General features: G+C 34.2%; 3 protein-coding genes and 1 long non-coding RNA gene across 4 annotated transcripts; 1 reads left to right on the forward strand and 3 right to left on the reverse strand.

Annotated features, from left to right (window-relative positions):
- On the forward strand, nt 12,282-14,345 carry LOC109327495 (peroxidase 5-like). Its single transcript, XM_019560666.1, has 4 exons — nt 12,282-12,534; nt 13,139-13,330; nt 13,404-13,569; nt 13,811-14,345. Exons 1-4 carry the CDS (start codon nt 12,307-12,309, stop codon nt 14,221-14,223), a joined length of 999 nt encoding a protein of 332 aa, XP_019416211.1. The 5' UTR covers nt 12,282-12,306; the 3' UTR covers nt 14,224-14,345.
- On the reverse strand, nt 15,112-17,801 carry LOC109328319 (nascent polypeptide-associated complex subunit alpha-like protein 2). Its single transcript, XM_019561731.1, has 4 exons — nt 17,613-17,801; nt 17,437-17,530; nt 16,366-16,484; nt 15,112-15,597 (listed from the first exon to the last, which is right to left on the reverse strand). The coding sequence occupies exons 1-4, from the start codon at nt 17,715-17,717 to the stop codon at nt 15,247-15,249; spliced, it is 669 nt and encodes a 222-aa protein (XP_019417276.1). The 5' UTR covers nt 17,718-17,801; the 3' UTR covers nt 15,112-15,246.
- Nucleotides 16,567-17,425, reverse strand: LOC109328320. The gene is made up of 2 exons (XR_002105424.1): nt 17,239-17,425; nt 16,567-16,965 (listed from the first exon to the last, which is right to left on the reverse strand). It is a non-coding gene; the product is annotated as an uncharacterized LOC109328320 (long non-coding RNA).
- LOC109328318 (nascent polypeptide-associated complex subunit alpha-like protein 2) lies at nt 18,741-20,784 on the reverse strand. Its single transcript, XM_019561730.1, has 4 exons — nt 20,604-20,784; nt 20,404-20,506; nt 19,398-19,516; nt 18,741-19,299 (listed from the first exon to the last, which is right to left on the reverse strand). Exons 1-4 carry the CDS (start codon nt 20,706-20,708, stop codon nt 18,949-18,951), a joined length of 678 nt encoding a protein of 225 aa, XP_019417275.1. The 5' UTR covers nt 20,709-20,784; the 3' UTR covers nt 18,741-18,948.

Below are 22,507 nucleotides of genomic sequence, written 5' to 3' on the forward strand. Positions count from 1 at the left end.
ATAAGAGTATATTGGGTTCCTATTTTTGCCTCACATGGCAACCCAAAACCTAATTCTCAAATCAATTTTACCCTAACCCCCAATTTAATTTTTGAAAACCTAATCCCCAAATTAATTTCACCCTAAAATTCTCAAATTTATTCCAAACCCCCAATTTCAATTCCTAATTCCTTAGTTCATTGTTTAGCTTTTTAGTTTTTTAGTTTTATATTCGTTTTATTATTTTATTTTATTTTATTTTTGTTTTTATTTAATTATTATTTTTATTCTGTTTTTTGTTTTTTTATATTTTTTATTTAATTGTTTTTTATTATGCTTAGGTTATTCTCTTTCCTAAATCAATATTAATGTTCATATGTGTGGAAATATAATATGAAGTGCTTTTTTTCCTAAATAAATCAATAGGGGGCCTGTCGCGTTACCTTAGATTGACATTTTCAAAAAATAAATCAACGAGAGGTAGGGCACTATGTCTAAGGATATATATATATATGCTAAAATCTAAGTTTATTATCTTAGTGTAATGGGCACTGGTAAATGTAATCCCCCTATATGTAAATCATACATACCAAAGATCATTGGTAATTGTAACAACTTTCTATTGATGCAATACTAAAAACGATTGGATTTGGTTACTGGTAAAAGATCTGTGAAGCTTTGCTTTGTCTTATGATATTATCTAGAATACTCTTGATTCCTACTGGATGCCTTGTTTATTGTTTCTTTACCTATATCAATGCAAGGCCTTTACTACAGTGTCATTTCCTTCAACAACAAAAAAACTCGTTAGGTTGAAAACTCGAAAGAGCAACCTAAGCAAGAATTAGGGTATCAATAAAAGCGTGGTAGGTTGAAAACCCGAAAGGGCGACGTATGCAAAAGTTAACGCAATAAAAATGTATTTTTTTCTTATGGGTCTGTCATGCTAAGGGCAAAACAAGATCACCCTCACGTTTGTGCATCAAGTGGGAATCATAAAAGTTTTGAGCAATGTGGAAATGAGTAAGAAGTTCTGGGAAAAATCAAACAATGTTAGCATATGGTCCAGTTATATGGCTATCTCAGAAGAACAATTGATGGGTGAGCAATTACCTTATACTGGGGAAAAGTTTTGCAAAATTTTGTAATTTGTTCTAGTCTTAAAAGACATGGATGGAAATGTTTTACTCAAACCTATGAATACTGACACAATTAAGAGTGTCTATGCCTAAAAATAGAAAGTTGAAATAAAATAAAAGCATGTTAGGTTGAACACCAAAATGGTCAGCCTAAGCAAAAATTAGGGTATGAATGAGAAACTCGTTAGGTTGAAAACCTGAAAGGGCAACCTAAGCAAAAGTTCGGGTAAGAATGAAATAGCTCATTAAGTTGAAAACCCGAAAGGGCAACCTGAGCAAAAGTTAAGGCAATGAAAAGGCGACTATCTTGAAAGTCTACTACTATAAGGGTAAGCCATAATCCTCCATGTGTCTGCACATCAAGTTGGAATTGAAGAAGTTTCTGGCATCATGGGATGAAATATGAAGTTCTTGGGAGTACCAAATAAGGCTAGCACGATGGTCCAGTTATTCGGCCATCTTGGGATATCAATTGATAAACAAGCAAATAACTTATACTGGGGCAAAAATTTTGCAAAAATTTGTAACTTGTAATACCTATCGTAACACATATATCCTTAGACATTCCAATTAAAAATCCTTGAATATCAATAGAAGAAAATGTATTCATCTCCCTACTATACATTATGTGTGAATATTCACTTAGATAAGTCTCAAGTTATATAACTATGATGTTCGAACTGCATAATCAGGTAACTCTTATGATATTGTCTTTTATTAGTGATTGAGGCGAACAAAACCCATTGGAACTAAGTCTCAAGGCGTATATCGATGATGAACAGATAATGTATTTTTATGTACAGAAGGAAGGCAGACCCCAACAGATTCCGAGATTCAAAAAAGGAAAAAGAAATGAAAAAATAAAAAAGAAAGAGGAAGAAAAAAAGAAGAAGAAGGAGAAGAATAAGAAGACGTGATCAATATCAGTTTGATTAGTTGTTGTCTATCGACGAAGCATTATGGTTTCATGTCAATCAAACTTCATAATGATAATCAAGTTAATCACATATGTGTAACCCCTCATACATGCATCACCACAAACATCTTCATATTACTCATACATCATCTGCATTCGCATCATCATATACACACATAGCCGAAAGTTTTGACCCCATGTGGTCTCATCCTATTTTTGACCCAGAGTTCGTCATTATGTGTGTGTTCCCGTGGTCTCTCTTCACACTTGACCTCCCCAGTGGTCTCGTGATTGTGTCTTGACCCCAAATGGTCTCATCCTATTTTCGACCAAGAGTTCCTCATTATCTGTGCGTTCCGGTGGTCTTTCTTCACACCTGACCCCAGTGGTCTCGTGATTGTGTCTAGACCCCAAGTGATCTCATCCAATTTTTGACCCAGAGTTCCTCATTATCTGTGTGTTCTTGTGGTCTCTCTCCACACCTGACCCCTTAGTGGTCTCGTGATTGTGTCTTGACCCCAAGTGGTCTCATCAAATTTTTGACCCAGAGTTCCACATTATCCGTGCGTTCATGTGGTCTCTCTCCACACTTGACCCCTAGTAGTCTCGTGATTGTGTCTCGAACCCAAGTGGTCTCATCCTATTTTCGACCTAGAGTTCCTCATTATTCGTGTGTTCCCGTGGACTCTCTTCACACCTGATCCCCCCAGTGGTCTCGTGGTTGTGTCTAGACCCCAAGTGGTCTCATCCTATTTTTGACCCAGAGTTCCTCATTATCCGTGTGTTCTCTTGGTCTCTCTTCACACCTGACCCCCAGTGGTCTCGTGGTTGTGTCTTTGGTCTCATCCTATTTTTGACCCAGAGTTCCTCATTATCCATGTGTTTCTGTGGTCTCTTCACACCTGACCCCCCAGTGGTCTCGTGATTGTGTCTTGACCCCAAGCGGTATCATCCTATTATCGACCTAGAGTTCCTCATTATCCATACATTCCCGTGGTCTCTCTTCACACCTGACCCCCTAGTGGTCTCATGATTGTGTCGTGACCCCCCAGCAGTCACGTCATTATGCTTTGATCTCCCAATGGTCTCTTTTATCCTTTTGCATCTCGACCCCTCAGCGGTCGCGTGATTGTATTTTGACCCCTCAGTGGTCTCTTTTGTTCAATGTTTAGACTCGTGCGCTCTTTACCCACTAACCTCGAACTCATGCTGTGTGCTTGAGTTTGAAGCATTTTCCTCCGTATGTTATTTCCCAGTCAAAATTTGGTTTTTTTATCTTTACTTCCTTCTCACCATGATAACTTTAGCAACATTTTTTGCTCTTGTTATCTAATGAAAAACAAGTAAAGAGGGGCAACTTTAAATACCCAATTTTGACCGGGGTAAAATATTCAAAGCAAAAAAGAGGGGAAATTTTGAATTTCAAACATTGTGGTAGCTGGGCTTTTTTTCCCTAGCCCAACTAGAAACCCTAATCACACCCTCTTTAAAAACCAAATTAGCAACTCACTAACACTAATGAGAAAATTGAAAAAGAGAAATCAAAAAGAGGCAAACCTTGTTTTTAAAAGAAGGGAGAAAAGAGGAGAAGGGGAAGGTTAGCAAACCAAGAAGAGGTTGATAGGAACGCACTTGCTCCTTGTTCTATATACCTTTAAGGTCCATTTTCTTTCTTCTTCCTTGTTTTGTTTACATTGTCAATGTTTAGTGTTAAATATATGCTTGAATCTTGTTGAAATAAGAGTATATTGGGTTCCTATTTTTGTCTCACATGGTAACCCAAAACCTAATTTTCAAATCAATTTTACCCTAACCCCCAATTTAATTTGTGACTTTTGTAAATCTTGAAATTTCTTCCTTGTTCTTTGATTGAAAAACAATATCTTTGAACAGGGTTAGATGAGTTATTTGTCTGAAAATATTAGAAATTATTGTTGGTATTTGAATATGTTTAAAGGAGATGATTTTAACATCACATGAACATTTAAGATTTTTAGGAAAAAGTTTGTATTTTCTTCTTGAAAATTTATGATGTTGATGAGTTGTTGTTGAAAATGTTTCATTTTTAGAAAGTATTATGTTTTAAAAGTGGTTTAGCATATTTTACTCTTTGATTTCCAAGTTAAAATAATGATTTGGGATAAAAGATGATTTATTAAAGTCTTAACTTCATAAACTTAAAGTGTTATGAAGTTTTGGATATTAAAGTAGTAGAAAGTCTTATGTTAGAATCTATTTTCATGACTATGAAATTAACACTTACTAACCCTTGAGGTTTTTCCTAAAAAATTAGGAGGTGTTAAGATTTTCATGAAAATTTGTTTTAGTAGTATACTTGAAATAATGAGATTTACTTAAAAGTCTTGACTTTATAAACTTAGAGTGTTATGAAGTCTTAGATGGTAAAATGATTTAAAAATGTTGAATCTTAGTTAAGTGAACTTACTTTAAAATGGTAAGATTTACTTAAAAATATTGATTAAAAAATCTTGATTTTGTTTAAATTGACTTACTTTAAAAATGATAAGTCTAGCTTAATGATCTTATTTTAAAAGGTTAGTTTTAGTAAAAATGTTTTACTTACAAAAAATAAGATTTAGGAACTATTGGAAAAATGTAATGAAGTGGTAATACATGTCTAGAAAGGTTATGTCTAAGGAAAGACTTGGTATTTAGGGGTGTCTTTACGACCCACCTCTCTTTTTTGGGAACTAGCCTGGTGTATATCCACGGATTACGACATAATTCTGGTATAAGTTTTATTGAAAATCTTACTTTAAAAAGTGTTATTTGATTGTAAGACTTTCAATGACAAATGATGATTCAAGGATATTCAACCTTGAATCGGATGGACGAAAGCAATTAAATTCATTTTAAATTGGAAGTTTTATGTTCACGTAAAAAGTTATTTCGTAAGTATAATAATTATCTTCAGTTAACTAATTAACGTTATTTTGGCGTAATGAAGAGTTTGAGAGGAGATCGGATCAAGTAAGCTCACCTGCAAACAGAAAACCTAGCGACCTGACACACTCAGGTGAGGGAGAAAACATTGTGACACAGTGGTGTCCGAATATGCATCAGGACCTCCAAACTCCCTCACAAGTTAGGAGTTGCCTTGGGTATTAAGAAAGTTTGTACTTAATCAATTGTCTGTTTGTTTGGATTAAGTACATCAATATTTCTTATACCGATTTATGTTATGTTAATATATGCAAATACCATGTTTACTCTTGAATTATAATGTTTGAATTATTATTATGGGAATGATATGTATGTGATAATTGTTAAATTCAAGGTTTAAAAATATGTGATATAAATGAGAAATATTTTCCTTGAGAAAAATAATTAAAATGATATCCAGGCTCTTCTCGCTTGAGCAAGGCAACTCTCGCTTATGCGAGAAGTGTCTAGAGAAAATGAGTGTTTTAGCTCGGGACGAGACAGCTCTCGCTTGAGCTAAAATAGGCACCATGAGAACTAATTGTTTTCTCGCTTAAGCCACAAATACCTCAAAAATGGATATGCCCTCGCTTGAGCGAGAGGGCTCCATACAGACGTGACTTCTTTTTAAGTCGTATGAACGATAACTCTCTGTAAACACCCAAATTTGACCGGGGGGAATTTGATTGATAAGTAAAATCATTTTTGAAGAGAGGATAAGACAAGAATTTTTTTGAAAGTGAATTGAGCCTCTTTGGCCCAACCAGAAACCCTAATTCCTCACCCCCTTATATAAACCTAACTTAAAAACTATGAGAATCTTAATCACAAAATTAAAAAAGAGAAATCAAAAAGAGGCAAACCTTGTTTTTAAAAGAAGGGAGAAAATAGGAGAAGGGGGAAGGTAGCCAAACCAAGAAGAGGTTGAGAGGAACTCACTTGCTCCTTGTTCTACATACCCTTAAGGTCTATTTTCTTTCTTCTTCCTTGTTTTGTTTACATTGTCAATGTTTAGTGTTAAATGTATGCTTGAATCTTGTTGAAATAAGAGTATATTGGGTTCCTATTTTTGCCTCGCATGGCAACCTAAAACCTAATTCTCAAATCAATTTTACCCTAACCCACAATTTAATTTTTGAAAACCTAATTCCCAAATCAATTTCACCCTAAAATTTCCAAATTGTTTTCAAACCCCCATTTTGTTTTATTTCTTAGCTACTGTTTAGGTTTCTTTAGTTTTTTATTTATTTTTATTTCCTTTTTATTTATTTCCTTTTTTTATTTCGTTTTTTATTTATTTAATTGATTTTTTATTCTGTTTTATTTATTAATTTATTTATGTATGTTGTTGATTTTATTATCTTTCACAAATCAATAATAATGTTTCTATATACATGGAAACGCAATATGAAGTTTTTTTCTTAATTAAATCAATAAGAGGTGGTGCATTATGAGACTTGTGCCCTATCGCAATAAATTGACATTTTCAAAATTAAATCAATAAGGGGTAGTGCACTATGGGACTTGTGCTCTCTCGCGTTACCCTAAATTGACATTCTCGAAAATAACTTAATTAAATTAAATCAATAAGAGGTAGTGCACTATGAGACTTGTACTATGTCACGTTACCTTAAATTGACATTTTTAAAATTAAACCAATAAGGGTAGTGCACTATAAGACTTGTGCCCTGTCGCGTTACTCTAAATTGGTATTCTCAAAATAACTTAATTACATCAACAAGAGGTAGTGCACTATGGGACTTGTGTTCTGTCGCGTTACCTTAAATTGACATTTTCAAAATTAAACCAATAAGGGATAGTGCACTATGGGACTTGTGTCATGTCGCATTACTGTAAATTGGCACTTTCAAAATAAATTAACTAAATCAAGGAGAGGTAGTGCATTATGGGACCAATGCTCTATCCCGTTATATCAACTAATCAACTATGTTCTAAAAGAACTACGTAGCATTGATTTCTCTATTGCAGCTAGAGATACGTAGGAACAGGTATTTCTCTGTCAGACACAAAAAATAAAAAAAATGTTTGTCTCTTCTTTATTTTGTTTAATAAGGTGGGGGTAAAATTAATGTTTTTGAATAAAGATCTACATAACTGATCTAGGTACCATTTTTATAACGGGCGGTATGAGGTGCCTAATACCTTCTTCATTTGTAACCGACTCCCGAACTCAATTTCTATTATTGAGCAAATCAACCATATTTTCAAAAATTGTTTTTTCATGTTTTCCCTCTAAAAAACATCGATGACGACTCCATTGCATTTAATTGCATATTTCTCGTTGCATCCACAAAAGTGGGGTAGCGACACTCTCATATATACGAGAGCCTAATGGCATGTTTGTCATCAAGAAGTTGTAAAGGTAAATAACTATATGAAATTCTTAAAAATAATAAAAGTAAGGAATTGCTTCCTTGAAGACGAGGCCCGAGGGTGTGATATTATGCCCATGCAGCGAGATCGTTTGACCGTAAGATGCTTGGCTAGAGGAGTCATCCAGGATGATTCAGCGATGGCTCACAGTGGTGCTGAGAAGTATTATGTTGTGTCCATGTAGCGAGATTGTGTGACCGTAAGAGGCTTGCCTTGAGAGCCATCCAGGATAATTCAGCGATGGTTCGTAGTGGTGCCAATATTATTTTCTTTTTGTTTATATGTTAAGATCGGGACCCACTAGAAGCATTCCCGATGGGAGATGTCTTAGGGTGGGCAGATCAGTAGAAAAGATGGATTAAAAGACATAATTTGCTAATTTCGGTTAGGGTGCATATCCATGGTAAAAAATGAAGTAGTGGAGAGGAAATGTACGGGAGACGAATGAGCCCCGGGATGTTGAAAGGGAAGGCGTTGATGGCGGTGATTCGTCAACAAAGTCTTGAGGTAGAGTCTAGGTGAGACGAGTCTCATGTATTCTTGGATGAGGTATTTTGTTGGATCGAATAGTGCTCACAGCGCAAACTAGACGATCTCTGATAACCCCTCTTTGCAATCAGGATCGATGAGAGGGATGCCCAGAAAGTGTTTGATACGACACCATCCTGAAATTGACAGTTCTGTTGGAACAGATCGTTCATATATCCTTGCGAGGATTAATTTTGGTACGATCAAATCAGCTTGTTATGGGAACTGTACTCTCGGTTATTTCCGAATAGTTATTGGGAGGATAAAGGAGTAAGGATAGTGGACTCATGCATCACATTGCATACATAATATTATTCGATATTGATTCTAAATTCTCGAGGTTTATACTTCATTCATCGTTAGTATATGCTTGTATGATCACATGATATATTTGTACTCGTGTGTTGTCTTGGTGTATTATTTCGTGTAATTCCACGACGTCGATGACAAGTTTTTCATAGATGTTATACTCCCTATCTTTTTTCTGGTGTATTTGTATGCATGTTCAGATGGGCCCATCAGCATTGATCCGAGGTTATACTTAGGTTATCGTTTCACTATGTCCCAGGAGGGGACATGGAGTGTTGAGGGTAATCGACACACTTACACAGGTCCTTGCAACCTGGAGCTGGATTGGGTAAGCAATGGCTCAGTTCTGCATCTTCTATCTTACTACACAGTTTGGGAGGCATCATTCACTTTACCCGACCGAAGACCTGCAACCGCCGGACTTTCTGCATCGGCTGAAGCTCGAGGCGTACAAGAAGTTGTTAGGACCTAGCCCCAAACAGGATTCTCATCATCAGGATAGACGCCAAGAGAGATAGACGGGGCCATGCCAAGGGGGTACACCCCGGACCCCTCGACGGATTGGGGAGCGGATGAAGTGGAGGAGGAGGAGGAAGACAGCAACGACTATGTAGAGCTTATCTGCATAGAAGACTCAGTTGAGGTCATTGAGATCTCTTCTGACTCGGAAGTGGAGGAAGACCCAAGCGAGGCTTCTAGTGCACCTCCGGTTTAGGAGGTTTCTCTTTTGTTTTGTTGTGATAGGAACATGTGTGAGGTACCTTTTGTAATGTCAATGCCCCGACATTATTTTCTTTGTATTTTCAATTTTTTTTATTTGTGGCGATGATTAAATTTCGCCCTATAAACAATTATGTATATATTCAAGAATTTTATGAATGAGAAGTATACAGAAAAGAATTATGTTCATTTAATTATTTTCAATGTATTAAGAATTTCATTTCCGCAAGGTTTGAAAATGTGACGTCTTGAAAATGGAATAAAGTAAAAGTAAAAATGATTGGTAAGTTATAGGTTACATAAAAGAGAAAAAAACGGAAAGAAAAATTTACTCATTTTTCCAAAAGATTAAATATATTAAATATGAAATGATTTTCGATGCGTTAATATCTTTTGCTTATTTTATATGTTATTCAAGAGGATATTCAGACATTCCGAAAGGGATTAGTTTGTTACCCATATATGAAGGATACATGTGGTAGTTCAAAAAAAAATTGATTTGCCCTGCATTATGAGATTTCAAATTTGGTGAAGCCCAAATTAACCAAGGTAGGACCAGAGATCTCTAAGGTTGAACTTGAGAATCCAATTGATCAAGAGGCAAAAAACCTGCATTTGAAATATGAGAATCTACATGGGAAGCTTTCTTCAATGGATAAATCAGAAATGCCAATAGAAGATAAGATGACTAAGGTTGTTTAATTTCTTATGCAGTGTTATTTCTCTCTATTTAACATACTTGTTTTTGTACTGGGAAGCTAATTTCTTATGCAATGTTATTTTCTGGTTTTATGAACAAGCCTAATGCAATGATACCTAAAGTCAAGCATACTCAAAACCTGGACAGTTCCATCCAGAATTCTACTATTTCCAGCACAAACAAAGATGTTGAAGATGGTGATGCTTTTGTTACATCCGGGTTCCGAATTCTCAAGTCAAGCAACAACACTTCCAATCTGGAGGAATCATCAAACACAGCAGACAAGTTGGCAACTATAGAGAAAGATAATCAAAACCAAATTAATCTTAACCAGGCTTTTCTTGTTCATGGCAGAAACAAGGCTGATTATGCAGCATATGTTATGGCTCCACTTCATAATGCCAGATCCCTTATCGAATATTCGAGTTCTATATCTTCGAAAAGGAAACTTTCAGATGATGACACAATAACTGTCAAAGATGATGCATGAGAGAGTTAACAGTTTCTATGTCGATTTAAATCCTTCTGCAGCGCAATCCATTTCCTTAACTGCTGTGGAGAAGTCAGTTCCAGAAGAGGACTATTTTCTGAATTTAGACAACTCTCAAGAAATTGGACTTTCCTTGACATGTGAGGATGACAATGAGGTTCCCTCCTATTACTCCGATGGCTTCGCATCGGACTGGGAAATTGTTGAGAAGAGGAGCTTGTAGGGATAGAATTTGAAACCTTATGAGTTGCAGTAAATAAATGATAGAATGTTTATATCTACATTATGCATCCTATGCTCATTTGCATTATGTGATAATAGGGTTAAGTGACCAAACTGTCATGATCAAACCGTTTAATCGTTTCAAAATAATCAAACATTCTTGTTTTTAGTTGCTTTTATTATTTCAATGAAAAGATTTTGAGTGTTCATCGTTCCTTGTTACCCAAGTTATTACTTTTTTTTGCGTGGAGAAAGAGGACATATTTGTGCATTGCCATTATGTAAGGAGGTTTAGGTGAAACAAAAGTTTGTGCTTTAAGTATCGAGTTTTTGGCGTAATATTTGTTTAAGCATTCGAAGACATTTTCATGAAGTAACATGTCCACAAAATAGATGAACATAAAATTCAAGGGGTTTCCACAATGTGAATGATTATTTTAACAGATGAAAAGACATTAGTTACATTGTTCTTGTTTTGTTATTTTTGTTTTTCAATTTATTGATGAACAAAAAGTTCATTCGTCTAAATAATTTCCTTTTGAAAATATTGCTTTATTGGTATCAAAATGAATACTTTTAAGTTTTAACAGTATTAGGCATAGCAGTTGTCACATTTTCAGGAATTAAAGATTGATTCTATCATCCCAACATCCTTGCGAGCAGTTGCGATTCAAATAGTAGTTAACAAGTTGCTACCTTACCTAGTTGAATTTTGTGACACTTGCTTGTTTTTTTATTTCAACGTTGATGCATCATTAGTGTAATTATTTTGAAGGTAAATATTTCTAATGACCTAAGAATATATGATTGGATGATGTTGTTAAAAATAAAATGGGTATTTTTAAAAAAGAACCGAAAATCAATGAAGGAGCTTGAGAGGGTCATACTAAACCAAACATGTACTAACATTAAAAAAATCCAAGGACTGTTCAACTAAAATGTAAATAAAATAATCACATTTGGGGACGCATGATGATTATTAATTAAAAAATAAATATATACGTTTTCCATCTTTTAACTACATCATTTCCTAATAAAACTTAATCTTTTATATTTCTTATCCTCAACCTTGAGTCCCCTAAGAATAAGATTAACAAAACCCATCTTGTTTTATAGTTTACACCAAAGAATAAAAAAATCAATGTACTAAACTTAAATTATTACAAAATTATGTTTGAACTTTGTAATCCTAAGATCATAAGTGAGAATGGGGTTCGTATCTCAAGAAAAGAGATAAGAGAGTAAGTGAGAATTACGTTGCCTAATACTACTACACTAGTAAAGCAACGAAGGAAGGAAGCATAGAAAGCCAACAATAAACACTCCTTTAAGGTTTAGTTTTTAACTTAAAAACTATAGCTCTGTCACGATCAATGCAATATTGTATACCTAATCGGTTCATAACTAAGAAATACAAAACCTAGTAAAGACGGCCATTGCATAAGACTTCCACTTAAAAATGTTAAAACTGATATTGAATAAGAAAAAACCTAGTCTTAAAATATAACATAATCAACTTGTCTTAAATATTATATGCTTAATCTGGATATCGTTTCCCTAATGCATGCATTCTATCCAAGAATCTAATGAAGTTGCTAAAACAACTACACATGTAGACCCAACATGTACATAACCTAACACAATTTGTGTTCTATTATATTATACTAATGTATTAACTTTAACAACTAATTTGGATTACATGCACTAAAGTCAACTAAAATCGATTTAACCATGTACAGATTTGGCTTTATCACTGCACTACAATAATATTCTCTTCTTAGTTGTTCTCGTTGTCCTTTCTTATACCTTCTCCATTGAAAAACATGCATGGCCATTAAATGATAATGATATTTGAGCCTAATGCACCATCACATAGCACTAAGGGGAGAATAATATCATTAATCAATGCCTTTCTACTTATAAATAGGATATAAGTGAGTCACAAGCTTAATGAGAATTATAGACAATGTTGCTAGAGAAAATGAGACCAAGGAAACTTAATTGTGTAATCATTGTTTTGGTCACATATTTGTTGAGTCAAAATGCTCATTCAGAACTGCAAGTTGGGTTTTATAGCTACTCATGTGGCATGGCTGAGTTCATTGTAAAGGATGAGGTCACAAAAAGTTACAATAGGAATCCTGGAATTGCTGCAGGGCTTGTGAGAATGCATTTTCATGATTGCTTTATTAGAGTAAGTTATAAGAATCCATTTATTATTTACCCATTACCTCTAATTATTTAATTACTAGTAAAATTAGGTCCATTTTCTTTGCTCCTTAGCATGCCACCCCAATTCCTAGAAGTTATCAATCCAGGGAAGGTGCATTTCTCATAAGGAGATTATTGAAAATATTATTGCATCCTTCATATTTGAATAGATGAAAAAAACTAATGTTATATATTAAACTCAAATTCTTTATTATAACTTGTACTACTTAGAAGTACTTCAGGGTTTTTTAGTTATAATTGTGTTAGAGCTTATAATACTTATTTTTTAATAATATATAAGTAATCGTTCAACTTTTTTCTATTTATTTCGTGTAAAATAAAGGTCATGGTTGGTATTACTGCAGGGCCATAGGAAAGGACATAGTAACGTTTTAGATAGTTTTTGGCACATAATGGGATCTACTAAAACAGGAATTCTATGCTTGAATTATTTTGTAAACAAACCAGAACATGATTTTATAGTAAAAAGTAAAATAGTTAAATTCAATTTAAAGGGTGGAACCAAAGAGAAACAGTACAAAAAAATCTTGTTTCATCATTAACTTTAACCACTTGGTCAATTTCAGGGCTGTGATGCATCTGTGCTTCTTGATTCTACTCCCTCCAACACAGCAGAGAAAGACTCACCAGCCAACAAACCAAGTCTAAGAGGGTTTGAAGTCATTGACAATGCCAAGGCCAGACTTGAACAAGTGTGTAAAGGAATTGTTTCATGTGCTGATATAATTGCATTTGCAGCAAGGGATAGTGTGGAGTTGGTGAGTGCTCTAAAAAAACTTCAAAGTTAATTTTGTTTCAAGAAAAATGACCCTTACTCTTGATTTCATGCAGGCTCAAGGGCTTGGCTATGATGTTCCTGCAGGAAGAAGAGATGGCAGAATATCACTAGCTTCAGATACAAGAACTGACTTACCTCCTCCAACTTTCAATGTTAATCAACTCACTCAACTCTTTGCAAAGAAAGGGCTTACACAAGAAGAAATGGTCACTCTATCTGGTAACATATTCAATATAACTCTTTTCTTAAATGAAAAAAATATATTAATCGAGTCCTCAAAAAGTATGATATCGCCCGATAAGTTCCTGAAAGTTCTTTTTTACAAATTAAGTCCTTACAAAATTCGAAATGTCCTCACATTGATCCTTTTACGTTTGATAGGTGATTTTTTTCAGGACAGTTCTTGTATGGTTTGCTTATAGCTTAAATTTGTGAATGACATCGAACTTTGTGTAAGCAGGAGCACACACCATTGGCCGCTCTCATTGCTCAGCTTTCAGCAACAGATTATACAATTTCAGTGCAACTTCAAGGCAGGATCCAAGTTTAGATCCCTCATATGCATCATTTTTGAAGAGGCAATGTCCACAAGGAAACACAAATCAAAACTTGGTGGTTCCAATGGACCCTTCCAGCCCTGGAATTATAGATGCAGGCTACTACAATGATATCTTGGCGAACCGAGCTTTGTTCACATCTGACCAAACTCTCCTGACTAACACAGAAACAGCCAGTCTAGTGAATCAAAATGCAAGGGATCCTTACCAATGGGCAAGTAAATTGGCGGATGCAATGGTGAAGATGGGTCAAATTGGTGTCTTAACTGGTAATGCAGGAGAGATAAGAACAAATTGCAGGGTGGTCAATAGCTAGCAATGGAAGTGAAGAATTGAAGTACTTGCAGCTCTAGAGATGTACAAACTCTATGGCATGTTTCCACCCGGTTTTGCTTGCTTAATAAGCAAACATATTTGCTCTGGTTTCTTTTTTTCTCTGCATGGTTGGTATGATCTATCTGAATATAACAACTTAATCAAGTTATCCTAGTTATTTCAATTTGCATAATAGCACCATTATGTTTTCCCTAAGTTGGTTCCTTGAAAACTAATGGTATATTAGCATGTTTTCATTTATGTACACCAATACATTTCAACAGAATTGATTTTACTCTTTCTAGTTTTAATTACTAAAACACCTCAACGTAAATGTCAAACTAATCTCAACATCAATTTCACAAAAGACTAAATGAATCCATATTGTAGAGGAGTTAGGACTCAATAGATTTGAAAATGTTGACTTCAACAAATCTGAGTACTAAGATGATGATGGGATGGCTTAGATGAAAATCAGATTCAGAACACACATCAAAATTTAAGTTGTCCAATCTTCATCCAACAGCTCAGATATGTTTTCTTACAAAAGTCACCATTTTTCAAAGTCAATGAATCCAAATCCATGTAAGGAATACCTATGTTCAGCCAGGCTAACCATCTTATCATCATCCTATCAGGCGAAAAGAAATAGAGGGCACAAAAGGCTGATTATAAGTAAAATAACTAAACAAAAATGTGATTTCTGTTATTTAGGGGTGGACATCTGCTGTCCCAAAATAGTGTGCCACTCCATGTGTCACTGCTTGTGATTGGTCAGAAAAATAATTAACTATTAAAATATTAATTTAAATATATTTTTTCAACCAATCACAAGCAGTGGCACATGGAGTGGTACAGCAGATGTGCTCCCGTTATTTAGTACCACAGATTTTAGAGTTGCAACAAAATTAAAAATTAAACCCAACCATATGGACCGGTCATAGATAGACTACAGTAACTTGGGGATGGCAATACTTCAAAAATCATCCTAAAAAGACAAATAAAAGTATAAACGAAGGCCTAACTAAGTGGTGAGCTCCATGATAGCACCAACAATGTCACCATCGTGAGTCTTGAGAGCCTTAACAGCCTTGCTTCTTGACACTCCTGCCTGTGTCATGACCAAATCAATGTCGTGGGGAGCCACACCAGTTTCGTCAACCTCCTCTTCTTCCTCATCAGCTGGTGCTCCTGCCGCTGCAGCACCTTGATCTTGTTTTGCCGTTAGAGATTGCAGGTCTGGCATCCTGAACTGCTGAGCAGCTTGGTTCTGCAACTGAGAGCTCAAGTCCTCTATCTTTGCCTCTCCAAATATGACGTAGGTCTCAGAATTTGGACTCTTGAAGACATCGGGCTTTGAGATGAAAAAGAGAACCTAAGAAATAAAATAGTTATTAGAGGCCATCCATCTTCATGATAAATAACACAAGAATATAAGATGAAAAGTAATTATTCCACACTATAATGATCACCTATATATTCAAAAACATAGCTGACAAAGTGATCAGATGGATAAATTGAATATAAGGAACTTGTTCATACCAGAACCACTCAGAGACGGCTAAAGGGGAAGACTTAAAGTCTAACAACGTTCAAATGCAACCCAAAAAAATTAAATAAAGAAGGCCACAGAATTTTTCTTCAGTATGAAAACAGAACAATGGAAAGGTGAGTAGGTGACCAAACAAATCAAATGAATTATTAAAAAACAAAAGAAGTTCAAGAGGTGTGGTATGAAAATTATGAAGGGGTCATCAGATAGGAGCGAAAGACTGTTAAAAATAATAATCACATATAAATCATCTGGACTATGCATTTTAAATCATCATATGACCCTTCCACAAGTCTATCACGCTGATAAAACAAGGGATACTAAAAAAACAATTCACTAAAAAATAAAAAGTAGGGGGAAATAAATAAGGAGAACAACTGGTAACAGCAATCGGCAAAAAAAAAGCCTCAGAAGGAAGGCAGTAGGTAATAGTAATCACGAATTATCATACATTACATATTTGCCACATGGCAAAACAAAGCAATATAGATGCAAAAAAAACTTTCAAAATAAAATCTGGCTCTAGATTAGTTAAAAAGAGATTTAAAAGAATGAATTTGCGTGAAAAAAAACAACAGAGAGATGACTCACATTTTTTGTTCTCTTGATCGTGACCCTACTAACACCAGTAACAGGTTTTAGTCCCAGCTTCAACATTGCTTTTCGACTCTTCTTCTCACTTCTGCTTTGTTTTGAACCCTCAATATCACCTACATTTCAAAGTATAATAAAACAGACCAGCAGACAACAAGGGGAAAGGATAAAATCAGAGTGTGCATGGATAAGATTTTGCAAATGAGGACATGTTCCAAAGAACAAATATACTTTCAATTCTCTCTAGGATAAGCACTATAACATGATCATAACTTTGATGACATGGACTGATTTGCCACCATAGAAGCAACTTCTCTAATATCTATTCAAAGAAAGCAAGAGTCATAAGCAGTAAGAACAAAAAGTATCATCTGAATCGAAGTTAACACATCAAATTAATTTTAGTTATCAATTAGAAGAATCCCTACCATATTAAAGCAGATGTCTAAAACAGAGCGCAAACTTTGCAAAGTCATTTCTCACTCTTCAGAAAGGTCATTTAGATGCAAGTCTTTTCTAGTGGTTTCACAGAGTTTTTCTCGGTCTCCAATCGATTTACCTGTAGCTATTGGGCTATCCTTTATCTCACACACTCTCCTTGTTGGGGCTCCAAATGGTCTTCTTAACCGTCTTTTTTCAGAAAGGTGCCAGCCCATTTTCTTAACCACATTATCAATTACCACTTATAAATTATGTTATCAAGCATACACCTTCTGCATTTCTCCTAACGTAATTTATACCTCAAACAATCTAATAATAGCATGTGGTTGGGTTGCCATGATTAAAATTCAAAATCCACAATGTATGAGACAATCATCACGAATAAAGCAACATTTAGTTGCATAACAAAGCACATGGTTGCTCCCGTACAATAAATATCAATACCTAAAATACAGAACTCTACCAGAAATCTACCTAAAGCACATGCAAAATGAAACCCTTCCATTAATCAACAACAACAACCAAGCCTTTGTTCCAATAGATGGAGTTGGCTACATATATCGAACGAAATCATAATGCTCTATCATAAATTGATTTTAATAAAAGAAGACGATGAGAAGGGAAAACCTTGAGCACCATCATCCTCATCATCATCATCCTCGTCATCTTCATCGTCTTCAGCTTCATCCTTCACGTCTTCAACAACAGGAGCATCATCCTCCTGGCATATAAATTAAAATCATAAATCATAAACGAGAGGGGAAAAAATTTAAAAAAATGAAATGGAAAGGAATGAGTGGAACCTGAGGCAGAGGTTTCTTCTTGAGAGTAGTTTCCTCGGCGGGAGAGAAGAGTTCTTGTTCGGCTCCGGCCACGGCGGCGGGTTCAACAACTGGACCTGGAGACATGATGAAGCTTAATGCCTTTTTCACTCTCAACAAACACTCACAGATACTGAATGAGGGAATGAATGAAATGAAATATAGATAGGGATAACGCTCATTCCATTTTCCTCATGTTTCTGAAGGGTTTTCACATTTCTTGGGCCATGCCATTTATTTGGGCTCGCTTGTCCTATGTCTAGTGTATTTTTTGTGTAAGTGTATTTTTTTATTTGCTATTATGGTTAAATAATTAAATATTAAATTATACTAACACCCTCTAGTTTTAGTGAGCACTCTATTTTTTTTAAACTTACATAGATGACCTCACCCCCTATTTATATACTTATATTACATTAACTACCAATGTAAAAGAAATAAGTATCATTTCTAACATGAAAAATAACAACGAGTATAACTAAGTCAAACAAAATATGATATATTATGAAAATAAAATAAAATAGTATAAAAGTCAGTGTTTATTCATTGTTTTTTATTGGTTATAAATAGTGGAAAAAATTAGTAACATAAGTATGGAAATCTAAACAAGTAGAGTACCCTGAGTTAGAGGGGTATACAACAGTATGCTGTATGCATGTTAACTTGATAAGAGAAGATCCCTATTCTTAGTGAAATTACATCTCATTCCATTGAAATATTGAATAGAACAGTGTTGGCAGACTCAGTCACTACTTGGTTTAATGCCAGCACAAACAACTGCTGGTAAATGAACAGTGTTAATATTCAGATAAAACATGTGCGAAGATGTTCTACTCTTTTTAAAGGGAAGTAGTTATATTTTAAAACATTTTATTTATATAACATGTGCATTGTTGTATAAAGATTTATACACTGAATGCATACTGCTCACTATATTATTTATTGACCCAATCGAATTTTTAACACAAAGGCTACCGTTCAAACAAGAATTCCTAGCTCGACTGCCACTAGTTTTATGAAACCAGGGCCAGGGCACATGACAAATGAAGCAGGCATTATATGATAATTAATAATAAAATCATCTTATCCAGTGCATAGAAACTGCGATACTGAAGGTTGATTATCAGTTTTTTTCTAAAAGAAAAGTAACAGATAAAGAACAACAATACTGTGATCATCATCTAGTTCCAGAAATTTTTATGAATGCAACAAACTTATAAGGTGACACCAAACACATTGCGGTTGACATTTTTATATTGGCAAGGATGGCCCTCTTCCAAAACCAACCCCAAATCCAAAAACAAAGAACAAAGGTTTATTAAGTGGTGAGCTCCATGATGGCGCTAACAATGTCACCATCGTGATTCTTCAGAGCCTTGACAGCCTTGTTTCGTGCCACTCCCGCCTGTGTCATGACCAGATCAATGTCGTGGGGAGCCACACCAGTTTCATCAACCTCCTCTTCTTCATCATCAGGTTGAGGTCCTTCAGCTGCAGCACCTTCATCTGGTTTTGCTGTTATGGATCCCACATCGGGCATTCTGAATTGCTGAGCTGCTTGTGACTGCAACTGAGAGCTCAAGTCTTCTATTTTTGCCTCCCCGAATATGACATAGGTCTCAGAATGTGGACTCTTGAAGACATCAGGTTTAGAGATGAAAAATAAGACCTAAACGTAGAATAATTTAGTAAGAACTAAGAAGCCATCCATTGTCCACATAAATTACACAGAAAACAACATATGTATATATATATATAATTACTAACATTTTTTGTTCTCTTGATTGTGACTCTGCTAACACCAGTAACAGGTTTTAGCCCAAGCTTCAACATTGCTTTTCGGCTCTTCTTCTCACTTCTGCTCTGCTTTGAACCCTCACCCGAACCTGCATCCCGAAGTCCAATCAAACATATTTATGAACAAGATCTAAAGATACAAGCAAAACAAACGTAATACATCAATAGAAGACAAGTAATGAAGTGCGTAGATATTGCAACTATAGAGCATATTGTTTTTCATCCAAAAGAAAACATTGTAACAAGGCTAACCATCTGATTTGTTTCTGTGATGCTAACACGATAAAATAGTTACAAAAATAATTAGTTGTCAATCTTAAGGACTCACGGCAGCAACCAGCTTAAGATTTAGTAGATTGAACTCATTGAAGTGCTGAACTTTTTTCTCCTTTATTTATGTTACATTTTGAGTAATTAAACTCAACAAAAAATCAATGCAAGAAAATCAAAAAATTATCTGGTTTCTTCTTATTAAACTGTTAGTACTCTATTCAGTGAGATCTGTGCTTTTAGTATCTACCAAGGGGTCAAAATACCTCAGTACTTTTGCCTTAGTGACCTTAGTTTAAATTCTCATAGACCTTGAAACATTATGTTACCGACCATACACACTCTGTGATACTTTAATGGTATAACTTAGATCTCAGCATCAAAGCCATACGGCTTTTACATAACAGCTCAGAAATCATCAGTACCAAAAACAATATTTCATTTCTATATATAAATATCAAGATTTATTAATAGATATTTATCAGTTTGCTTAAAAAAGTAATTATCCAAATCTATATGCAAGTTCAATCTCAAGGTTCATTAATCAAAATTTAATTTTATACCAGATGACATATTGAACAATAATAACACAATCAAATACCAAACAGCCATTTTAGGTTAAACTTAATGAAATCAGAAAAATTACGCAAAGTAAATAAGAAAATAAACAATAAAAAATAATGGAGGTTGAAATGACAGTTTCAACCTTGAGCACCGTCATCCTTGTCATCATCGTCATCTTCATCATCATCCTCATCGTCATCACCGTCATCATCTTTCACATCCTCCACAACAGGAGCATCTTCCTCCTGACGAAAAAAATAACATTATGAGACACAAAACATATATAGAAACGAATCCAATTGAATTGAATCAAAGTTACTGATAGAGAAAAACAGTATAAACCTGGGGCTGAGGACTCTTCTTCTGGATTGTGACTTCATCGACGGAGGGAAGTTGCTGTTCGGGTTGGACCTCGGAGGGTGCGTCAACGACGGGGCCTGGAGACATGGTTTTGAGAATGTGAGAGGGTTTGGGGTTTCAGTCGGTGATGTTACTGTGTTAGAGAGTGATAGGGATAGGGATAGAAAAGATGGATTTTGATTAGAATAGGATATGGAAATGGGGATAACAAACATACCCGAATCCCTGGGTACATCGGGTTTTCATGTTTGATGGGCCGGCCGTATCTTTGGACCAGTTTTAAGTCTAACATTTTGTTTTAGGTATTTTTCGGGATATTATCTGCTCTTTTGCTATATATTAATTTACTTCTGGATATTAGCCTATTTAAAAGGTAGTATAGACATTTAAATATATGAATAGATCTTTAAATATGTTAATATATTTGTATTTAGATAAACTAATAGGATAAAATTAATTGAAAAATGTAACATCTCAAATTCCAAATGATAAATTGTCTATAGAATTTATATTTATTTATTTTATATATAATATAAAATAATTAATATAAACATATAAAATTATATATGTCAACATGTAAGATTTAATAGATTTAATAAACATATAAGAAGCTTGAGTCCAATCTACTTGTTTAGTAAAAAATCTTGATTCATAGACCATGTAGGAGGTAGGCTAGTCTATTTCCATATTTAATAGTGTTTGTGGAATTGGTTATTATCAAGTACACACATTTGACCAATGTCACAACTTCAAAAGAAAAAGAAATTACATATAAGTGATTTGGATAATAGAAAAGAATATGATGACTATATAATCTTATTCTATCGTATTAATGATAATGAAATAAAAAATAATTAACATATTTTTATTAACACAAATCATATACAAGAAAATATCTAAGATAGCATATATGTTGTTGGATAATCATCATATACACTTACTAAGTCATGAAATTCCAGTTTTTTATTGTATTGCTTCCGTGAGATAGTGGCTTGCATCACATATATTTATGAGTTAATTACACTCATGTTCCCTGAGTTTTAGTGTAATTTTACAAATTAACTCTTATTTTTTTACACCTACATAAACATTTTCTAGTTTTTATATTTTCATTATAATGATCACTCATGCATGTGAAATAAGTGTAATTTTTTAAATAAAAAATTTGATAAATGCAATTAACTTAAACAAAACATGACATATTATGAGGAAAAATCCAAACAATATACAATTCAATGTATTTTTATTATTTTTTGTTACAAAATGTATCAAAGTTCTAAAGAAATATTGTTTAAATCACTCTTCTACTCTATCATAAAGAACCAAAAATAATAAAGAGATAATGATTATATATAATTTGGATTGTCTCCATAATATATCATCTTTTATTTAACTTAATTACATTTATCACATTTTTTATTTAAAAGATTACACTTATTTCTCATGTATGGGTAGTCAATGTAATAAAAGTATAAAAAATAAGGGGTTTGTGTAGGTATAAAAAAGTGATGGGTGATTTATGTAATTTCGCTAAAAGTCAGGGGGTGTCAATGTAATTTACTCTATATTCATTCAAACATGTTTTTTTATAATTATTTTAAATTTATGAAAATATTAATATATTATTTTGTTACTTGGTTATAAATATTTATAGTACTAGGATGTATGTTAGTGTACTTTGACTACAATTTTATTATAATAATGTAGATTTTGAACTTATTATAGTAGTATTGTAGTTTTTCCTAAATCGGCAACCACATGCACGATTTCAATTATTATTTTTTTCTCTTGGACCCACATAACTCGGCAACAAGGCTGGAGTTTTAATTTTTTAAGATTTCCTTTGGAATTGTTGATAGCATTGGAGTTTTACATATATATATATA

The sequence above is a fragment of the Lupinus angustifolius genome, chromosome LG15, assembly GCF_001865875.1.
Source record: "Lupinus angustifolius cultivar Tanjil chromosome LG15, LupAngTanjil_v1.0, whole genome shotgun sequence".
In the NCBI taxonomy this organism is placed as follows: Eukaryota; Viridiplantae; Streptophyta; class Magnoliopsida; order Fabales; family Fabaceae; genus Lupinus; species Lupinus angustifolius.